This window comes from Numida meleagris, chromosome 6, assembly GCF_002078875.1.
Source record: "Numida meleagris isolate 19003 breed g44 Domestic line chromosome 6, NumMel1.0, whole genome shotgun sequence".
Lineage (NCBI taxonomy): Eukaryota > Metazoa > Chordata > Aves > Galliformes > Numididae > Numida > Numida meleagris.
The window spans coordinates 51,299,892-51,315,521 of NC_034414.1; the positions used below are offsets into that span (position 1 = coordinate 51,299,892).

The 15,630-nt window shown below is 44.9% G+C and overlaps 1 protein-coding gene across 2 annotated transcripts in view; it reads left to right on the plus strand.

The window, feature by feature from the left end:
* Positions 1–15,630, plus strand: part of RCOR1 (REST corepressor 1) — an 82,423-nt gene that overhangs the window by 42,644 nt on the left and 24,149 nt on the right. For both annotated transcript variants that reach the window (XM_021401048.1, XM_021401049.1), the window contains one exon: positions 14,984–15,036. In XM_021401048.1, the coding sequence (XP_021256723.1) occupies positions 14,984–15,036 (53 nt within the window). The remainder of the gene's footprint in view (positions 1–14,983; positions 15,037–15,630) is intronic.

The following is a 15,630-nucleotide window of genomic DNA, read 5'->3' on the forward strand; positions in this document are numbered from 1 at the left end:
GTTCGCTGCTTCTGAATGCTGCACTGTTCAGGAAGAAAACTTCAGCACAGTGGCTGTAGTGCTGAACACTTCTGTTCAGCTGGCTGAAAAGAGACTGGAAGGGGGCTTAAGTTTTCTCGGAAGGGATTTTGGACGTAGTAAAAGATATGCATAATGCAAAGTAAAGGCTGCAAGAAAAGTTCACACACATTGAAATGAAATGCCTGAGTACGTGCTCTTAATTTTTGTGATTTGCTATTGGAAGAGATGGAGTCCCTGTTTTTTTTTTTTTAATGCCTTTTTAAGCCATGGATTTTTGTGATGTGTTATCCTTGGAGGGGGGAGAAATCACTGGCTGCATGAAGCAGCAACTGGAAGGAGTTGTGGTCTCTAGGAGATTGGTGCAGTCCCATGGAGCTGTAACTGCAGTGCATCCCAGCTAGCGCATCTGTTCTTAGGACGTGCTCAAGCTGAAGTGTGGATGAATGAACCCTTCCGATCAGCAGTGTTTTGGTACCTGTGTCCGCTTGTTCCATTTGTCCTCCAAAAGCTTTGATCTATCCTGTGCCTTTTTTTGTGGTAAACTCTGTAGGAGTCACAAGATTTTTCTCTGTGTGGCTGGGGCTCCATGTGAAGATGGAAGTTCGTACGTCAGCCAGCATGACCTGGTGGGTATCTGCTCCAGGCTTGTACAGTTAGTTAAAACTTGCTGTGGTCCCAGATGCCTTACATAGTAATCACACTAGAGAAACCTGTTGCCTGGGTGCCATGAGATAATAGATGTGGAAGATTTTAGACAAACAATTCTCCACCCCCACCAAAAAAAAAAAGCACGCACGCACAATCACCTAAACAAAGGTTCCCCCCGCTCCCCTCCAACAAATAATTTTGATTGCTCAGCTTTTTTATCTTGTGCTTTGTTAACCACTCACTAATCTTGACACAAAGCACTTTCTGCCTTGCCCCATATTAATACCAAAGTTCTGTACCTGCTGTCGGACTTTTGCATTTGAGGGGTCACTTGCCTAGTAGTTGCCAACATTAGTGAGTTCACAAAGTTAGTTTGAAGCTAGAAGTCTCTTTTCAAGAAAGGTTGTAGTGCAGTGTCTGAACGTTGAACTTAAAAAATAACCACTCCCCTTCCAGCTGTGCTCTGAGTACCCCATGTCCTGTGGCTGGTGTCCCACCTCCGACAAAGGTTGCTCTCAGTGATGCTCCTGAAGACTTGGTGCAGCTGAGGACAACTGTTAGGGAGAGCAGGGAAGGGGATGAAGAGATGTGCAAGGTGACACTGAGGAGCAGGAACAGTGAAGTGGAAGGTGGGCATCTGCTGTCTGAGTGGCATGTGGGAGATGGGGAAGGAGAGGGAGATGGTGAGAAATGCACCATAGTGATGCTGTGGAAACTCTGTGCAGGATAGAGCTGGGCCAGCCGTGAAGCTATTTATAAAGCAGCAGTGTCTGTCTCTGTGCCAAGTACTCCAATGGGTGGAACATAAAAATGACATTGGGTTGGTTTAGAAATAAGTAAGTGCTGGCACACTGCAGCTGCCCAGGAGGAAGGGATGGAAACCAGGCAGGAGAATTGGATGCGATGATTGCTTTCATGCATGTGTAGTTGAAAGGTGAACTGCAGGAGGAGAAAGATGTATTGTTTAGCTTGAGATAAGCTCTGTTTTGAAGGTGGTTTTTCTGCTCTGACAGAATGCTGTGCCTGTAGCTGTAAGTTTTGGTTTCTTGCTGTTACCAAAATGTGGGGATGTTCTGGTGGGTGTGACCAGTGGACTTGCTGTTGTGTTGCTGAAGAGGCAGGCACTGTCCCTAATACCCACGAGAGGGCAGGTCATGGGTGGCAGCTGGTCCCTCTGACCAGTTGGCTCTGCAGTCCTGTTACCCTGTGGCATCTCTGCCTGCCAGATTGCTGCTGGCTCCCTGCTGTATGCTGTACCCACTCTGGGGGGCCTGGGTAGGCTGTTGGCAGCCCCCCTTTTCCCTGGGGAGGGAAGGTGGGTGAGCCTGGGGATGTGGGATCAGAGGAATGCTGGAGTTGCAGGAAGCAGCAAGTGCTCCAGCATCCTCTTTGGAGGCTGGGGGGGGAGGTTCTTAAATGTGCTGCAAAATTGGATCCTGGGAAGGCAGCAGCGTGCCAGCTGAGGCTCTGATAGAGTGCTGGTTGCTATGGTTACTGAGGATGTTAACCCTGTGGGGTGCGTTTGGGCAAGGTTTGGAGTTAAGTGCCACCCGCTTGTGACGGTTAGAGCAGGGGGTGCAGGGCAGTGCTGCTCCACCCTGAAGCTATGAGCTCAGTCCTGTGTCCCATCCAAGTCTGGAGCATGTGCAGGGTGTTAGTGTGTGCCTGCTGCTTTCCTTGGGATGAGGGAGTTCTGGTAGCTGTCTTTGAGTGTGGTGGAAAGGTCGATCTCAAAATTTACTGAGAGCTGGTTGCCTTTAAGTGACTAGAGACTGTCTCTGTAGTTCATGGGTTAATCTTTGCATAGAACAGGCTAGGGTTATTCTTCCATTTCTCTTTTAAGGAGATGTTAGATGAGCTTGAAAATTCTTTCTCTGAATTTTCTAACCTAAAATGACTGACAGAATAAAATGTTTGTCTTCTCACGGTGCTGAGTGTGCCTTTGAAAGGACTTGACACAGTGTGTGCAGAGTTCCTGTTTTCAGCCTGTAGCTGAGCAGGTTGTTTTAAGAAGGGCTTCTGTTTGGATGGACCCTCTCACCCTAGGCTCGCTTATTTTGGCTTCTAAATTCTGTGTGGGCATGTGATGCCATTAGCTATTATCATCAGTTCTCATTTTCCTCATTTTCTTGGGGTGTAGGATGCCTAGGAATAAATAAATAAATAAATGTGAGTGGAAAACCACAAATGGGAGAGACTAGTCTGGGGAAGGCAGTCATAAAATCACTTTTAAAAAATGAAGCCTCTATTTAGCAGGATGCATTTGAAATGGAAGGGATTATTGCTTCAGAGATGCCCAAGAACCATTCCACCTCCTGCCCCATGCACAGCAAGAGAGGGAGGATGCAGTCAGATGTATGTCAGCTGCTCTAAGTCCCTCCTCTCCAATGTGCTGCAAACAGCATCCTTGAAATGGCTGGAATGGTGGGTTTGATTTTCCCCCTTCCTTCTGTTTCCTCTTATTGAAGGGTTACAAGGCAGCGATCTGGTTGGCACTTGGTGGGAGTGCAGCCCCCTCAGCTCTGGGATGGGAGAGCAGGGGCACCTGAGGCTTTGCTGCCAGAGAGGAAAGTAGTGTGAACACTTAGCAGAGCTTATGCTTTGGTATTTGTGCTGTGGGAGGCTCCGAAAGATGGAGTGTGTGTATTGTGCTCTTATTTGGGGGCTTTCTGCTTGTTTGTGTCTGAGGTGTAGTGGTGTTTTTTTGTTTGTTTGTTTTGGATAGTAAGAAAAGTGTTAACTAAAAAAAAAAAAAAAAAAAAAAAACAACCTGCCAGGTATGTCTAAGGGGTGGACTTGAGGGACTATAATTCTTGCCTGCAGCTAGATGCTCACCTTTTGTTTGTTTCCTTTCTGTCCAGAGCAACAACAAAAAATAAAGACGAGCCCTCCCTCCTCCCCACCAAAAAACCCACAAAACAATAAAAAAAAATCAAAAAACAGCCAACCAAAGCAAAGAAAAAGAGCAAAAGAAAAACCCCAGCCAGTGCACCACTTCTCGTCTTTCTGTCTGTATGTACTCCTTCTCTAGAAATAACGGTTTGGCTGTACCAGTGACAGCAAAAAGGATTAATGGAAGAGCAGAATTGGGTTTGTGTTTATCCTTAATCCAAATTTCATATTCTGCAGCGAACCTGGCAGATGTGAAGCTTGGATGCAAATACAGCAACTGAGGAATACATCTCCATGAATCCAGAAATTAGATAACTGATATTTAATTTAAGATTCTACTTGAGTGTAGCTGTAGAAATAATACAGTCATGGCCACTTCTACCAGCAGCTGCAGCTGCTGCACTTAAGTGAACTCTCAAAAGATGAAGGTGAAGGGATACAGTATTTCATGTTAGCTGAAGCAACTTGTAATGCTTGAAGTGGCAATATTATAAATAGCAAAAAAGATACCAGGCTTCAAAGGTTGTGGGTGTCTCCCAGAAGTAGCTGGGCTGCCTCAAACTTCGCTGCAGTTCCTCTTTGTTTGTCGACTGCCATGCTCTAGTTGCTGTTACAATGCTGTGTGGAAATCTCAAAGCCCAGCTCTTTCATCATTCTTACTGCAGGTTGATGTTTCTGGATCCTGAATGCATATTTAAATGAAGATGAGGCTTTAACCCTTTCACAGTGGTTTGTATTAGAGCTGGGAAAGCAATTTAGTTTGTGTATGTTACCCAAGGCACAGTGGGCTTGTTTAGAAATACATATAATAATAATAAAAACAAACACCAACAACCTTTACTCCAAACTACCCCCTTCAAAAGAGCTCTTCTAAAAAAAAAAAAAAAAAAAAAAAAAAAAAAAAAAAACACAAAAAAAAAAAAATAAAAATCCCCAGAGGAAGAGATTGCGCCAAAGAGTATCCAGGAGAAGGCTGCCTTGTCTAAGGTAGCTGTGTAATCCTGGACGAATTTGGTGCTGCTGTGCTGGGAGGGTGGGCAGTCCCCAGTTTCCTCATGTGCCTTGTTCTCTCCTGCCACCTGTTTGTTCCTCTTTCTCACTGCAGTGTGAGACAGGCCTCCGAATGTGCGGAGATGACCCAGTTTGGAAATGCCAGCTGCTGCTACTGTTGCTACTGCAGGGATTGAACCAGTGCTGGCCCTAGGAAGAGGCATTTTTATAAGAGAAGTTTAGAGGCGAGATGATGCGAATGTAATGGAGTGATGATGGCAGTGTTAAGAGTCACCCTGGCAGCAAGCCTTGATCTGAAACGCTTTTGAGGGCAGTCTTCGCCAGCCTGATAGGTGCTGTGCAAGTTGTAGGACCAGTACAACAAGAACTGGCAGGCTGCAGCTACATCCTGCTGCTCCGGCACAGCCCTGGAACAGGCTGAGCGTGCCCCAGCCTTGCTGGCTTCCGTGGGACTGGCAGGCTCCGAGCATTTCAGAGGGCTAGGTCTCTTTTACTGACCTCCTCTCTCTTACTGTAGCTTCCAGGGAAGAATAAGGAGGGTCAGCATCTGAAGGGTAGCTTTTATTCTTTTTTAGTCCTAGAGCGGGTTAGTCAGCAAAAGCACCAATGTGTGCTTATGGGGATGTGATGGGAGCTGTTTGCAGGTAGGGAGGAGCACTTGTATATACGTACTTCAATGACGAATGCTTGAGGAAGTCATGGCTGTAAGTTGGCTGTGATGAGTTCATACTGCTGAGTATGGCTTTTACAGAGGTGCTAGCTCAGGAGGCAGAGGGCGTGTGCCAGAGCTTCTCTCACAAGAATGTGTTTGCGGTAGCATTATTTCCTCTAAGTAGGAGCCGCTCCTGCTGACTATTTTCCTATACTCTTTTTTTACTCTGTATGTTCAAGTTATTTTCTGATCATGTGCTTCTCATGCACATACATGCAATGGTAGAGGTAGCCATGAATTATCTAGCACTGCAAGCATCAGAAACAATACGTACAACTCCAAATAAGGACTGGGCTTCTAAATCAGGCTAAGGGAGTTGACCACCTACCACTGATACTCCAGGATCTCGTTAGTAACAATGATTTATTGCAGGTTTTTAGTATCAACCTTGAAGAGAGGGCATGTATGTAACCCATTTGCCAGCATGTGCTATATGGATCTGTAGGCTGGCTTTTTCTAAACTGACTTAATTTCATTTTTTTTTATTACCTTAATACCTGTCAACATAACGTCCTTTGGTTTCCAGGCTTTGTAATATACTTTGGAATATACTTTGAAGTATATGTTGTCCCAGATCAGGCTGTGTAAGCCTACTGTCACTGTCTTTCTGTAGGGACTACTTGGATGGGATAAAAACATTTCTGCAACTCATTGGTTTCAGACCTGTTGGAAGTGGAGTTAAAAAAAAAAAAAAAAAAAAGCCATGAACAAGCATAGGATTGGAAGTATTGAGCATTTATGGTTCCTGAATGCCAGCCTGTCTATGGTAGGGCAGTCTGAATGTTTGTCTGAATGTGACTTCTGATCTCCAGTAGAGATGATTTTTTTCTTCTAAATGTGTTTTTTCTCATGTTCTTCTGTTGTCTGGGATAAGGTACCAGGAATTCCATGAACTACTACAATTGTTTGTTGCCTTAGCTCATGGGCTCCCATGTTCCCTGGTGAAGCAGCTGACCTGTTCTTGCAGCAAGCAGGAGTAGAAATGTTCAGTAGATTGATGGGGCAGACAGCTGGAGGTCAGAGCCACAGCCACCCTTGGGATAAGTCATTCCCTGCAGATTATGAAGTACCCCTCTGTACTGAGTTTGTCTTGTCTCTGTTCTGCTCCCCTCTAACTTTCTTGCACCCAGGGGATAATGGAGCCTTCCAAGCAAGTCTGAAAAGTAAATTTTTTATTCTCAACACCCAGATGCAGTAGTGCAAAGAGTGCTGTTGTGGGAAGATACTTGCCTTCTCAGGAGGGGCCAGCCCCAAACATCTGAAAATGAGTTTTTAGCTGTAAATCTAGGAGTACTTCTCAGCAATACTTCAGAAATTACAATTGAAGGATTAGTTTCCATCCAACATCAAGCTGCTTTCACTTAGTCCCTATCCTTTTTGATCTCGTTTCACAACTTTTTGTTCACTCAAGTGCAGAGGCCTTCTGGGTCACTGAGCACTATCATCTGCTCCAGACCCTTCTCACTCTTCAAGCTGGGCTAGGGAGTGAGGGGGACCAGCAGCTAAGAATAAGTACAATAATAAGCGATGCCTTTGTGACTAAATGCCTCGCCATCCATGAGCAGAGGCTTCTCCTGCTCCAGCTGCTTTGGGGCCGGGGTGGCTGACCACACGTTCTTGCTTCCAGCAGCTGTGGGCAGCTCCTCAGCATGGCTCTGACTTTTCATCTTGCTGTCTTGCCTGATGTGTCCTATCTGCCTAAGTGACATTCTTTAAGGAGGTGGCTAAGGAACAAATCGTTCATTTCTTTTGCCTTTGTATGTGTTATAAAGGGGGTCAGCATGGCTTCTACTCTCTTGTGACGGGTTTTATTATCAGTAGCAATAATAATGAGCTGTAATTTAACCTGATGGCTATTCTGCTCCTACACACCCCTTCTGTCTGTGTGCCCTTACGCTGCACAAAAACCCTGAGCTGTGGCATAGTGCAATGACCCATGCTATTTAGGAAGCTTGGCTCTGATGCAGTGCTTTTTTATTAGTTTGTATTCCTTCTACAATAGAGGATGTAATGGTTTTGGTTTTAGGCAAGAGCTCTCAAAATCTTGTTGAGAGTGGGAAATGGACCTTGTGGAAGGTTCCATCCTCTTTAGAGGGCTTTGAAACCGGGTATTCATTGGTGGCTTCTGAGACTGGATGACAGCAGGCTGCTTGATCAGTCCTTTTAGTAGTCTCTGCTGACCCAGAGTGGGTGCTCCACGTGTTTGTTTTTATTTTTGTTTGAGGCTGTTTCTGTCATGAGTTACTTTACTCACTCATTCAGAAAATGATTTTCCTGGTGTTTTGTTGTTCAATGTAATGCAAAACAGTAATACCCATCCATTTTGCAGACCACAAATTTCAGTGTATACAGTACGATATGCGGATGTGAAGAACTGGAGAATATTCCTAGGTATGATACCAAGGATGAACCTTGTGCGAGACTGCTAGTAGTCTGAATCTGTGGCTTCCCATTCTGATTCTGTCAGTACTGTGTGTCACACTTTATTTTCTCCCAAAGTAATGAATCTGTGGCTTTTGGAAATGATGTACTGGATTGGATGTTATTTAGAGGTGCAAAAATGAGCAATTTACATAATAAAATCTTGATGAATTAATCTTCTAATCCATGTTAATGTCTCTTGCATTGAACTGTCTGATCAAATATATATTGTTTTAATCTTCTACCTGTTGTCATAAGTTTATTGATAATGTTGTTATTTGCATTGCGTGGGCATGCTCCTGCCTTGAAGCATGTAATCTGAGACTCTCAAGCCATAGTTTGACAGCAGAATAAATCTGGTGTTAGGGCTCCTCATACTGAATTGAGAGCACTGTATTGAATAATGCAGAGAACTGTTCTGTAAACTTGCTTTGTTGTTCAGGCACATGCCCATTCAGTTATCCTGTCTGTTAACTTCTTGTCTGTGTCTTGGAAGGTCATACATGGGATGGAGTATTCCCTTCCTGCCAGCAGGTACTGCGTAGTTGTTTATGTTCTTACATGGCTCCAAACCCAATAACAAGCGCTCTAGTTAATTACATTTAATAAAATCAAGTGCCTCGGTCTGATTTAGGATCAAATTTGCGCTGCTGAATGAACAAGCCTTGCTCAGATCCCATACGCTCATCATGGACTAGATTCCCGAAGTGATTTGATGCGGCTCTGCTTATTCTTTGCTGGGTCTCAAGGGTACTGTTTCCTCTTGGCTGTCAGATCTTCCTCATCCTTACCTTCTGTGGTATGTATGGAGGCACCTGAGGGTCTCTGCAGGTACAGAAAGTGTGCTGCTCCTCCAGTACAGCAGCATTCACTGCCAGGGCAGAAACAATTTCTAGCTGTTGCATGTGTAAAAGAGTCCTCCATGTGCGTCCTTACTGTGACCTTTGAGGCAGAGTAGTAGCAGCATTAGAGAGTGAGGGAGGTGTGTATAGCTGGTTGGCTTTCCTTCCTTCTGGTAGTCCTCATTAACACCCTCCTCCCCCCATCACACACAGTGCATCTTGTACCAAAAACAGCAGCTGAGCCTTTCTTGCCCTGATATGATAGCATCAACTGAGGGGGCAACTTTAGGAACAAACCTTTGTTGGTAGAAACTTTAAAAGAAACATGCATGCTAGCAAAGGGCCTTTCCTGGTAAATAGCTTAAAATAGTTCTGACAAGCTGCAAACAGTCTTGCTGATGCAACAGAACTGAAAGGCAGGTGGGTCAGGTCCTTAGCCATCACTGGAGCTTCAACTTTGCGCTTCTCCTTAGATGCAGGCCGTGCAAAGAGAGGAATTAAGAAAGGAAAAAAAGATGGGAAATGACTGTGTTTCTTTGCTAGTCTACATGTCTCACTGAAGTCAAATAAGAAAGCCTTCCCATCTGGGGGGGGAGGGAGGGGTTGTAGAATTGCCTCTTCTGATAGCAAGTACTCATGAAGGCATCTCAGTATCTTTGACTAACACCACTAAGGGCTTGTATGACTTCACTGTCACTTGTGTTAGGGTGCTAGCACAGCAGGAGTTGGCTCTTTTTTGGGTGGATCATGTTCCTAGAGCAGTTCCCTGGGGATTCAGGCAGATGTCTGTGCTCCCAGGTGGAATGAGGTGACTTGGAATGTACAAGTGAGATCTGAGCTATGAGAAGGTAAATGGGTGGGAGCATGAGGCCTACTGTGCTGTCCCTTGGCTCAGGGTACTGAGCCCCTGCTGCAGGGTATTCCGTCTTGCTCCTGCTTGGGTAAGGTCAGTTTTTCTTTCCTTGAAGTTGCACCAGTCTCTCACCTCACCTGCTGTAGATAGAACTGAGTTAAGGCCTAATTCCTCTCACGCCTTCAGTCACATATGAAGTGTGTAAGCAGCCTTTGTGTCACTGTCACTGGTGCTCCCTGTTCCTAGAACCAGTCTGAGAGGAGGCAAGGGACAGCAACATGGCTCTGTGCTGACCCTCCTTTCCTCCCCTGCTTGTGACACACTTTGTCTTGCCAAAAAGATGAAGCAGTTTTTCTGAGGCATATGAGCTTCTTAAAGTAGATGGGTTTTGTTTGCTTTTGAGAGTGATTCTGCCCAGAAAAGTGGTCAAGCTCATCTTGCTTTGATCTCTGCCTGCTCCCTGCTGCCTCCTGTTGCAGCTCACTTCAGTGAGGCTCGTGTGAATTCCGTGCTTTTAGTGCCTTCCTTCCTGCACTGGGGCCACGAGGTGGCAGGAGTGTTCCACCGAAGCCCTGAGACAGCAATGCAGCTGCTGCTGTTACAGCCCATGTAGAAACTGTGGTTAGTTGTTTGCGTGCTGTTATAACTGTGTTTTGAAATTTGGAAAAATTTCACATGTGTATGTCTAATCCATGCTACTTATATAACACTGATTTATTCTGGGTCTTGACTTTTTTCTGCTCTGAATGGAGAGGGAGAAGAGGGGGAGATGTACAGCCACATCCGAAATTCCTCACAGGTTCCAGCATTGATCAAACCCTGTGAAGCACATTACCGAGGCTGTGAAGGCTGCTTTTGTCCTCATTTCACCCTGTTCTGTCAGGGTATTGCATCACGTAATATGCAAAGTGCTCAGAGCTCCTGCAGTACCCCAGTAATAGGGGTGAACTGAGGTTGCAGCAACAGCTCTACCACTGCATTCCTGTTGCGTTCTATGGACTTCAGCACTCCTACTTCTGCTGCAAACCCTTCTTGGGGTCACTGAGTCCACTGAGCTTGTGGAGTCTTTAAAAACCAAATAGGGGCATGAGGAGGGAGTGTTCTCCCAAAAGACCCACTTGGAGAGAGTGTTTCATCTGATGAAATGGTGTTGAGGGGAGTCATCACTTTCAGGCTTTTTTCTTCTCAGAGTTCTCCCACCCTGAAATTAATGCTCTTGTTTTACATCTCTGAATTCAGTGCTCTAGGATGCGGGACTGAAAATCAGCAATGCAGTTGTTTGCTCGTGTCAGCCAGGAGCGTCCCCTTTCTTTTGCCTCTAGTGAGGAATTCTTGTAGGAAGGTGGTTAGTGGAAAAAGAAAAAAGCTGTATGAGAATATCAGCTGGAAATAATCACAGCATTCAGGGGGCTGAGGGCACCATTTCAGTCACACACACTCCTCTTTCTACATGGCAGAGGGGAAGCATCTTTCTTTGCTTTCTTTCTCATTCCCTTACATCTCCCTTCCCTGTGTTAATGCTACACTCAGGATCTTTAGTCATCTTATTTTTGGTCATCTCCCTTCTTGCGCTAGGAAGAGGTTTGTTTTTTTTTTTTTAAGCATCTGAGCAGCCTCTGCTCCTCTCTGCTGTGATGGTGTATGCAAAGCTGTTCCCTTCGTGTCCCACCTTTTGTGCTACTCCTGCCCTCCTGAACACAGCTAGCTGTAGGAAGGAGCTCTCTGTGTTGCTGTTTGCTGTAGGATAGGCAGGGGGGGAGTCCTCCTAATCTCTGCACTGCTAAAATGTGTACAAGAGAGGAAATGTAGCCAAACTGGTAAAGAAATACCAGTTTATTACTCTCTTCTGTTCTTCCCCCCCCCCCCCCATCTGGTTTCTAGTAGCAACAAGAGCCTTCACAGGAGCGGTGCATCTCTTGTGTCACACGACTGTCTCTATCTAAATGTTGTCTTTGTGGCCTGGTCTGCGCATGAATATCTTTCCAGAATTGAGAAACGGGTTGGATGGAAGAGAGGATGTTCTCATCTCCTCAGTTTGGATAAAGTTATGCTGGTAGAAGAGGTTGTGGTGGCATAGCTGATGCTGGGGAGAATGGGACAAGATTGCACTTCTGCTCTCACTCTTCTGCAAAGCAGCTAAGAGCCATGCTGGCATGCTGTCTCTTCTGGTGCAAGCAGGGCTCTGCTCCAGGCTCCTCTGGCACTGAGCTCTGATGTCTAAACAGATCGGTGGGTTACACGCTGAGCATGACTGAATGCCACTGAAATGCAGTGGAGCAGAATTTCACGTGCCTGATGCCCTGGGCTTGCTGGAAGTGCGTGGGGAAGGCAGAGATGGAAGAGAGCACTTATTTATCTAACGTGGCATGTGAAGCATTAAGCTTGTGGCAATTCCAGGCTCTACTGGTATGAGGGACTAAAGGGATCCTGTGACTCAATTGCTGCCATGCTCTTTCTTGCTCACTTCATGTGAAGGGGGGATGGTAAAGAGGAGTAATTGGAGGGATTGCTCAAGAGACTATCAAGACGTCTCAGATGGTGCAAGTGTCAAAGCAAATGAGCCCACGATTAGCTGAGAAATGACAAGCAAAATGGGCTAAATCAGCTTGTTGCCTGCCTGTGTACCAGATAGAGTGAAGTACAATGGTATACTCCTTGTTTTTTCCTTGTTTTTTTTTTTTTTTTTGCCTGCAAATGCTTCTAGAAGGAGCTTTCCTGTGTGCTTGTGGTTGGTTAATGACCTTGTTGTCTTTCTCTCTTCCTCCTCTGTAACAGTGAGCTGTAACGCAGCCCCCACCATGACAAGAAAAGCATCCTGTCTCCTTTCACCATGGCAGATTGCTGATAGGCTATTTGGCCCTGTGGCATTCTGACTTCATTTGAGAAAAGCCCTATTAGTATGGGGGATCCTTGCTAATGTCCTTGTAGGGTTAGGAGTGAAAAGGCCATTATGATTTTTGGGGGTGGGGAGCAAGGGGAGGAAGAAGTAAGTTTTCATTGCTTATAATAATATGACATAAGCAAGGTAATATGCTGAAGAGAACAACCTCATCTTTTCTGCTTATGTTAAAAGATAAAATGCTAAAATCAAATCAGGAACTGTGGATCTTTCTACAGTGAAAATGAGCTGGTTAATGCAGCAGTACTTAGCATTCAGGGGCTTAATTCAGCCTTGGACTTTAGAGAATTCAGCTGCTTTCCCTCCCCCTTCCTTCACCTCCCCCTCAGACAAAATATATAGCACTGCATGTGGAATACCTGTCCTAAGAAAGCCAAGAGTACTTAGCTGAAATACTGGGAAATGCTGCACTTAGGATTTCCTGGCAGCTTTTGCTTTTGGTATGGTTATGAAGTCTGGGAGCATCAGAAGTTGCGCATCTGCCCACATCCTGCTGATGTTCCCTTTGTTGCTTGGTGCGTAAGGAGGAGGCAGTTCCCTTTGCTGTCCCCATGCAATCCTCCTGGATCCTGTTGTCCCCTGGGGTGTGGGTCTGCGAGCTTTTTCTTTCCTGTAGCAAAGCTGGCTTCAGATGTTCCTAACCTTCTCTAATTCAAAGGATGTCCAATTAAGCAATGCAGTAATTTCAGTCTAAGAAGCTTCTGTCACCTCCACCGTCTGTGCAACTGTTTTATGCTTGCATAATGCAAGAAAAGATTGTTTGCAAGAAGGGATAGTTATTATCCCTTAGAAACAATTTGCTGACTTGGAGAGACAGATGTGTTTGTGCTGCAGGGGTGCCAATGAATGGCTGTGGCTACACCTTTCCTCAAAGTGCTAATAAAACTTTAACTGAACCCCTCCAGAACATGATCTAACAACAGTTCTGTCAGCCTTTGGGAGCGCCCTTTGTGCTCAGGTGAGTGGGGAGAGCGCTTGGGAGAGCTGGAACTCAGTAGTGTCATTGCTGACGTGCTGCTGCACCCCTACTGACTGTGCCTGCATGTCATGCATGCTCTTCTCCTGCCACAACATGTGGCTCCATCAGTGTTCTCAATGGGCTTTTCTATGGCACTTAAAAACCCTTTTTTGCAACACCTTTGTGTGAAAATTAGTTAATGCATCTTGTTGCCAAATGAAGGACTGGTGTTGATATCAAGTGCTCGAACGTCTAATAAGGCAGGGTGTCTTCTTTAACAACCTAACTTTTATTTGTTTCTAATGATGACAGGCTGAGAAGAGGCTGTGCCATTTCTGATCTATCCACTCTGTTTTGCCCCATAATTATTGAGCTCACTGCTTAGTTCTCTCAGTTGAAGAAAGAATTGAGGAGTGCCCCATTGTGAAGAAATGACTTCAAGAAATGCCGCAGACTCACTGTGAATTCTCATAAAGGCAAAAAAAAAAAAAAAAATATGTGGGAGAAGCACATGTGAGAGATGAAGTTAATCATAAGGCACAAACCGTGGGAATTGTGGCTTCCTCAGCTGCAGTGCTCACAGCCCTGTTTCCTTCCTGGGGTGCTGCACATGCTCTCCATGTCGCTGTGGGAGTAGGGTACTCAACGCAGGAATTTCATTGCATCCCTCCCTGAGTATCTGCAGAGAAAGAAGGGAGGGGGATTTTTGAGCTCATTGTTAAGTGACTGGCCTTGAAGTTTGAAATTAGTACATGAGTGAATTCTGGCTGTGCGTACCTATTTGAAGCCTTCCGGGGGACTTGCACATCAGGGATCTTACGGTCAACCATTGCTTCTAGCACGCACCACTCCATCAGGGGACGTGGGAGTCTCATGTTTTAACTTGTTTTTCAAGGATGTTATCTTTTCAGTGTGTCAAATAATGACCAAGCACAAAGCCATGGGTTTCAGAAGAACAGCACTGAGTGCTGACTTTGATCTAGTCCTCAAATGGGTGCAGTTGGATGTAAAGTAAGCTCAGTCACTCATACTAAAATAGACATTTGGGTTTTAGTCCCATCCATACAAAATATAACTCCTCAGGGCATCTTCACATTATAAAGGTTAAAAGCTCACAGGGGCCTAATAATTCATAGAGGTGGGGTTTGATCCAAGATGAGAATTGCTGAGGCATAGGACCTGTCTAATTTGCCAAGATACCTGCAGTGATTGTGCAGTGCTAGGATTCTGGCAGTACTGGAAAATATGGATTGTGTTTGAGTGTTTTGTTGTTAAGAAAACAGCTGCTTTGGGGTGGGGGATTAAAGAAAAAAATTGAGACGCTCATATCTCTTTGAGAAACTCGTGTCTATACAGTTCTGGTGAACAAGATCTGCATTAGAAACTCTTCAGAAAATAAATGAGCAGACCACAGGAGAAAGGCTTGTGCTTTAAACACAAAAATACCTGTAGTTTTGAAATATTATATGGGATGTTTCATGTTACTGGCTTGGATATCATGTATCATTTAAGCTTGTTGAGGAAAATACAGAGCTTATTGTCTGATGTTTTTCTTTTGTTTCCTTCCTTTCTTGAGTTGGTGGATTCAGTAGCTCTTCACCAGAGTTCTCTGTGGAGGATACAGTGACCATGACTGAAGTCAGAGCTGCAGAACTGGGTTTTAGTCTGGGAAAAAGAGATGAGATCGTTGTATGAAATGCTCTTATTTCTTCTCTTTGTTTTTCAGTGGATGAATATATTGCCATTGCTAAAGAGAAGCATGGATACAACATGGAGCAGGTAATAAACCTTTAAATAGTTACTTTTTAAATAAAGTTGTTTTCAGCAGATACTGAAACTTGTCTTAAAGTGACTGCCTACAAGTGCCTCTTTCTTTTCTACTCTTCTGCTTCTCCCTAAATTGGCTGTTTGCAATGGTGACCTGCCCTCTGGAAATGTAAAGCTCACCCTGAGTTTGGCATAAAAAGTCAAGAGAAGAAAAATAAAACCGACATCGTAGTTTCTAGCAGAGTTTGGCCACGGGTACTTTGCTTCCTGTGACGACCACCTATTGACTGCTTTCAGAACCCCCCAAATAGCATTAAAAAGATGGGTTAGTGGTGATGGCTCGTCTTTGGACAGCTGTCTGCTTGTGTTGCATTTTCTAATTGACTGTTCCACCTCTGCTTCATGGATGCCTTGGCAGTTATTAATGAGCTGTTGAACCATCGCAAACCAATATCCAGGGATTTTTACCTTAAAACTGTATTGGAAACTGTATGCCGTCCACAGATAAGCACTCAGGTGTCTAGCTGTCCATGAGGCTAGCCAGTGCCTTTAGCTTAGAGATAGAAATCCTGTTTTGAGGGGGCAGACCTCTCCTTTGCTATTCTT